General features: G+C 32.2%; 1 protein-coding gene across 1 annotated transcript; it reads left to right on the top strand.

Annotated features, from left to right (window-relative positions):
- The first annotated feature begins 3123 nt into the window (after positions 1-3123).
- LOC114314853 (tetrahydroanabasine acetyltransferase) lies at positions 3124-4794 on the top strand. Its single transcript, XM_028261373.2, has one exon. It carries the CDS (start codon positions 3304-3306, stop codon positions 4708-4710), a length of 1407 nt encoding a protein of 468 aa, XP_028117174.2. The 5' UTR covers positions 3124-3303; the 3' UTR covers positions 4711-4794.
- The last annotated feature ends 1814 nt before the right edge of the window (positions 4795-6608 follow it).

Below are 6608 nucleotides of genomic sequence, written 5' to 3'. Positions count from 1 at the left end.
TTAAATTCATAATTATTTCATTTTTTCTCTTACAAACATCACATCCAATTACAAAAAAATTCAATCATCTTCCCAAATATAAAAATTTCAATCTACTAAAATAGTTAAAAATTAAAATAACCTATTAAAATAACAAATTTCCAAATACCCACATTATTTCTATTATTTCTTCTATTTATTTCCCCTAGACATGATCTCCTTTGTCGGTCTAAACCATCAAAATGTCGTTATTTATTAGTTTTAGAATATTACTCTATATTATTTATCACTTGATATTTATGAAGTTGTTTTTTAAAAAGTTAACAAAAAAGCACCACAACATATTATTTTAACTAGACCCGTCCAGTTCGGCTTGTCTCAAGTTGAGATCAAGACTGGACCCGTCCAGTCCGGCCCATGGGGTCCATTTTTTGGATCCGTTTTGATAATCTGAACCGTTCAATGTGTAGAACTCGCCGAGTACTATATACCTGTAAAAAATTATGTTGATCGGATATCAATAGTTATTTGATCAAATCAGTTTCGTATAAAAAAAATGGACGGTGAAAAAATTAACGGTTGATTAAAAACTGTTTTGTTCACATAGCTATCGATATCCAATCAACGTGATTTTTTACAGGCATATAGTACTCGACGAGTTCTACATATTGAACGGTTCGAATTATCAAAACAAGATGCGTGGTGAACTCTCACGGACCTAACAATACGATCCAATCTAATCTTAGACTGGACCAAAGTCACTGTCTTTTAACTATTAGAGGCACCGTAAGTGGTTACCCTAATGATAATGGTGGCGCTAATGTAATTGCATGGCGTAATGAGCATAGCATAACAATTGCAATAATTGGAGATGTGAATTTTTTACTTTTCACACAAACTTGCAAAAACTAATTGATATGCCTTTTTTTTTTCCCCAAATTTTGGAATCGTATTTATTGAGATTTAAAAAGATTTTTTTTTAGTACAAGGGATTTAGTATTTTTGTAAAATATGATCTAATAAATGTACTAAATTTTATACGGTTTTTAAGTCATTATGAAGAGAGTTTTGACATATTTTTCTATCAGCATTTAATGATTTATTTATTTATTTATTTTTGTGTAAAATTCATAATGCACTGCTCAATTGTTATTTATTTTGTTATTAATAGTTATAGACCTATAATGTTAGCTTGTCCGCCGTCCAAGTGGACTAGACCGTGTTGTGTCGGCTTGTGGAATTTAGCATAGTTTTATTTTGATGATTCGAATTGTTCATTTTTTATAGCACGATATGTAGATCATTTATGAAAAAAATCAGATCGATTCGATAACCGTAATCACATTAGTTTAATGTTTTCCAAAGGATGGATGGTTTATATTTCAAATAATATTTGTCATTTTTTTTTTCAAATAAATGTCATGAACTAATGTGTTAGAGTTGTCGGACCTGCATATTTTTTTTTTTAACGAATAATCTACATGTTATGATCTGAAAAATGAATAGTTCGAATTATCGAGATGGGCTCCGTAGTAGGCCCCACTAGCCCAAACAACAAAGTCCAGTGTAGGGTTGAGAATGGTCCGGATTGGGATAAAATCAGGACCAATCTGTTATCTACGATTTTTGAAAAATTAGAACCAATCCAGTCCGTTTAAATCGTGGAACCAATCCAAACCAATCCATTTAAACACGGATTGGATCAGTTTAAAACACGAATTCACATAATTAAATAAAAAAAATATATAGAACATTTTAATTTTATAAAAACATAAACATAGTGTCATATTAGTTTCACAATGGCAACATGTCTTTCCATAATAGCGACATACTGTTTTAAAATTTAAACAACTATAAGAAAACTGGTTTCATCACAAGTATTTAGACCATTACAAATTAAAACTAAAAACCAACAAACAAAACAATAAAAGAAGATGCTACCGGGTTTAAGTTTGGGTTTAGGTATTATATGGAATAAGAAAAGATATTATGCAGGAGGGTGTATAATATAAATATAGGCTATTTGTATACGGTTCGGATTAGTTCAAATCCGGAACAGTGGAGTTCAATCCGGAACCGATTTGTGGACAACGGATTTTTAATTTTTCAATCCGGAACCGAACCACGGATTCAAAAAATCAATCAAAACCTATTAGATGGGACTGAACCAGATTGGATTATGAATTTCACGAATTTTTTACTCAACCCTAATCCAGTGGACTGCAGACAAGCTGAACCCTGTTAGGTTGTGTTTCAAATTTGTAGGTTACACATTATTGTTTAATAAATAAATTTGAAAATCATTGCTGTTATTTATTAAACAAACTAAAATTATATAATTTATATTTTCAATTCATACAATGTAAAACAATATACAACTTACAAGTTGCATTTGCATATAAAAATTTGTTCAATCTTAATGTCAAGTGAATAAAAATAATAATAATAATAATAATTAAAAAAAAACTAAAACTAAAAGAAAAAAAATGAACAAAAATAGGTTTTTAAATGTAGTAGATGACATTGCCATTGCTATGTAATGGTGTCATAACAACTTGTTACATAACAGTGGTGGCTATTACATTTATCAAATTCACTCATTACGTAACGACCAGAGTAGCGATGGTTGCTCACATAACGGGTGTGGACCATTTTAGAAACCGTGGGAAAGGCATCTCAAAGGGTTTCAAGTTATTCAGAATTCATTGCGTTGACGAAATAAGTGCACAATTGTTTGTGGTTATGAAGTTACTTCATGGAAGGTGTGGGGATGATTTCTTGATTCGTCTTTCCACTATCATCCAAATTCCCCAAGTTGGTTTCCATGTGCAAAGAAATCCCCATATGCAGTAGTTGCTTCCCGTCCACCCTAATAACAGAAGTCACTTTATTTATTTAATTATTTTTTTGATAGTAACAAAAGTCACTTTATTTATTTAACTGTTTTTTTATAGTATCAAAGTCACTTTATTAACCCTTCAACTTACTTTTTTTTTTTAACAACTATTAACCCTTCAACTTGAATCAAAAAAAAGAAGAAAACCCCTTCAACTTCACTTCTTCCCTCCAACAACTCCAATTCATACTGTCTATCCACTTCTTTCACCAAAATTCCTTTTAAAATGGGATGGGACCCAAAAAAAAAGAAAAAAATTTGTTTGCATAAAATAGAGAAAGTTTAGATTCCTACGGTTCTCTTTATTCTATGCACTATTCTATGCATCAATTATGGTTCTATTATAAATTTACGAGAACCACACTCAATTTTTCATCCTCAGCAATCCCCTAGCATCATACATACACACCTCTTGCATCAACTCTTCAATGGCAACCAACCACAAAATGCCCTTCATGCTTGATAAGAAAGAAATTGTACTCATTAAACCCTCAAGTCCTACTCCTTCACATGTTCTTTCCCTCTCCACCATAGACAATACTAACCACCTTGAAGTTCTTTGTCAAACCATGCATGTCTATCAAGCAAACATCAAATACCCAAATGGCAATAATAATCATGAGTCGATTTTGAGTAGCCATTCTGACCCAGCTTGTGTGATCAAAGATGCCCTCTCTAGGGTTTTGGTTCATTACTATCCCTTGGCTGGGAAGCTCAAAAGGCACAGTGATGGAAAGCTTCGAATCAACTGTAATGCCGATGGCGTGCCTTTTTTAGAGGCAACCGCCACGTGCGATCTCTCTTCCCTTCACTATTTTGATGGGGTTGATGTTGAAACTGCCAAACATTTTGTCACTGACTTTCCAACTAGGCCCGATGATGAAGGTTACCACCCGCTAGTCATACAAGTGACTAAGTTTTCGTGTGGCGGTTTCACAATTGGAATGGGCTTATCACACTCAGTTTGTGATGGGTTTGGTGCAGCCCAGTTCTTTCGAGCCTTGGCTGAGCTAGCTAGTGGAAAAGGCGAGCCATCGGTGAAACCGGTATGGGAGAGAGAAAGATTGTTAGGGAGTCCTAACAATGGTCTAATCCAATTTCTTGTCGACCAGGCCTCCTGCGCAAACTCACCATATTTTCCAGTCACTGATACGATACATGAATGCTTCAATGTCAAAAGTGAGAGCTTAACAAGACTAAAAAATAATTTGATGAAAGCATCGGATGACAACAATAGTTTCACCGTTGTTGAGGCACTTGGTGCCTACATATGGAGGTCTAGGGTTAGGGCTTTAGAGCTAAACCCAGATGGAAAAACCGTCTTTTTCTTAGCTTTGGGGATTAGAAAGCTTTTGAATCCACCATTGCCTGATGGGTATTATGGGAATGCTTTTGTGTCCTCAATCGTCGTGTTGAATGGAAGGGACTTAGACGAAGGACCGCTTTCCAAAGTTGCATCGTTGATCAGAGAGAGCAAGGAAATTGCTTCAAACAATGAATACATCTTGAAGGAACTCAATCTATTAGAGACTATAAGAGAACTGAAGATTGAAACAGATAATAAGAGTGGTGCAGCAGCGGTGTTAACGGATTGGAGGAGGTTGAATCTGATGGGAGAAGTAGATTTTGGGTGGAAAGGGGCTGTGAATATTATACCGTTGCCTTGGAACATTGATGGGTATGTGGATTTGAATTTGCTTTTGCCTCCTTTCAGCTTGGATGATACAATGGAAGGTGGGGTTAGGGTTTTTGTTGCGCTTCCTAGAGCTGCCATGGCTAAATTCAAGGAAGAAATGAGTGCTCTTGAGCTTGGAGATGGCCATGCTCTCATCTGAAATGACCTTATTTTCTTGTGTTTTGGTGTATTGTGATATATAAATGTCGTTTCTACTGTGATTAATAAAGTTCTAAATTTAATATATTCCAATACCATCATGATTTCAGATATTCTCTATAAACAGATGGAATGGAGATCTCCATTTCAGTTCATGATCAATGACGGTAAAAATCCCACATCAACAAATATTTATTTCCAATTCAAAAATATTAAGGTGGGCTTTAAATTTTATTATAACTTGGTAGTTACGGGCGGTACATTTTGAATTTTTATAAAGGTTTTAGAGAACAATTTAGAGATAAAATCACTTTTCAAGAACAAAATATTTTAGTTTCTAAAAGTGTCATTATTATATTTTAGCAATGATTTTGGACATACATTCTAGTGATCAATTACCTTCATTTTGAAACTAAATTTTAGTCTAAAAAAATAAATATTTTTTGCACTAAATTGTTTTGTCCCCATAAGTGCATTTATTTGCAATATTTTTAAAATTTTATCACTAAAATTATTATTATTATTTTTTTAACTAGCGACGACTCTCGCGACAACAAAAATTAGTGCACTAATGTTGTTTCAACAATTTTTTTTTGTACTTTTACGAACAAAAGAATTTAATTTTTAAAACTCTTTTACATTATAGTAGTGTGATAATTTTTTAAAACTATGACATGAGCTAAACATCTTCATTTTATTCATGTAATGAAAAATCTTTCCGAGTCATAGCAGACCATCTCTGGCAACATGATGGGATTTAAAATAACTAGACAGGTGAATATTTATGTTCATGTGATATATAAATATTGTTTCTACTATGCTTAATAAAGTTCTAAATTTGCTGTAAAAAATAAAATAAAATTCTAAATTTTTAATCGGTACGAAAAATAGGGAACCCAATCTTTTCTAGTCATATCTTTGTTTTCATTTTCTAAGAAGTACAAAAAATTTGTTTGGCAAATTGTTTTTGATTTTTTTTAAAACAACTTTTTCTTTATATATAAACTATAAATTTATGGATTCATAAATCAAACATGGAATAGAATATTGCTACAATATATAAGAGTTTTGAAAATTTTGTTACAAAAGACATGTAGGGATCAATTTCTATCGTCGTAAGGATTGTCCTTAAAAGGTCGCCCAAAGCTTTTAGCGACAAAATTTTAAAAATGTAACTAATAAATAGACTTTTAGGGACAAAATAATTTGGTCTCAAAATAGTTTATTTTTTGAGACAAAAAATTTGGTCTCAAAATGATAATAATTCATTACTAATGTCCAATTTTCGTTGCTAAAAATCTAACGACGACACTTTTCACAACAAAAATATTTGGTGCCTAAAAAATAATTTTGTATCTAAATTTTGGCCTCTAAAATCTTAATTTTTTGTAGTGTATATTGACAGCTATGATTTTCTAGAAGTAGGTTTCACTAACAAATTTTTCCATCTATATGCTTTATGTGTTGGGTTCTGTTGGTTTGTCCCTAGCATATTGTTTTATACAATACCAAGAATTTGTAAACAAAATTGAAAAAAAAAAAAATTACGATAGATATTTTCAAACTTTCTGTTAATTTTGTTTTTGAAACAAAAAAATACAAAAAAATAAAAAAATACAAAAACGATATCAAACAAGTTTAGAAACCATCGTTTTTTTTTTTTTTTTTTTTATCAGCAAAAAATAGGAAGCTTCATTGATAAAAGGAAAGTACAAAATACACCAAAAGCATCAATAAAATAGGGAAGAACAAAAAATATCATACCTAAGTTAGATGATCCCAACTAATACTGAGAAGAAAACTCAATCATACGCTAGATCCAACCCGGTTTTGAAGAACCTATATCATGTGTTTTGAAATTCGAGGCACCTTTAAACTCCAAGAGGCCACCCATGGGCT

This window comes from Camellia sinensis, chromosome 3 (genome assembly GCF_055761805.1).
Source record: "Camellia sinensis isolate YWXY chromosome 3, ASM5576180v1, whole genome shotgun sequence".
NCBI classification, from domain to species: Eukaryota; Viridiplantae; Streptophyta; class Magnoliopsida; order Ericales; family Theaceae; genus Camellia; species Camellia sinensis.
The sequence above is the reverse complement of the archived record's forward strand: the minus strand, read 5'-3'. Positions and strand labels throughout refer to the sequence as shown.

What these genes read in the sequence shown, in the direction of transcription:
- LOC114314853 (XM_028261373.2), top strand. Translation starts at nt 3,304, where the DNA reads ATGGCAACCAACCACAAAATGCCCTTCATGCTTGATAAGAAAGAAATT.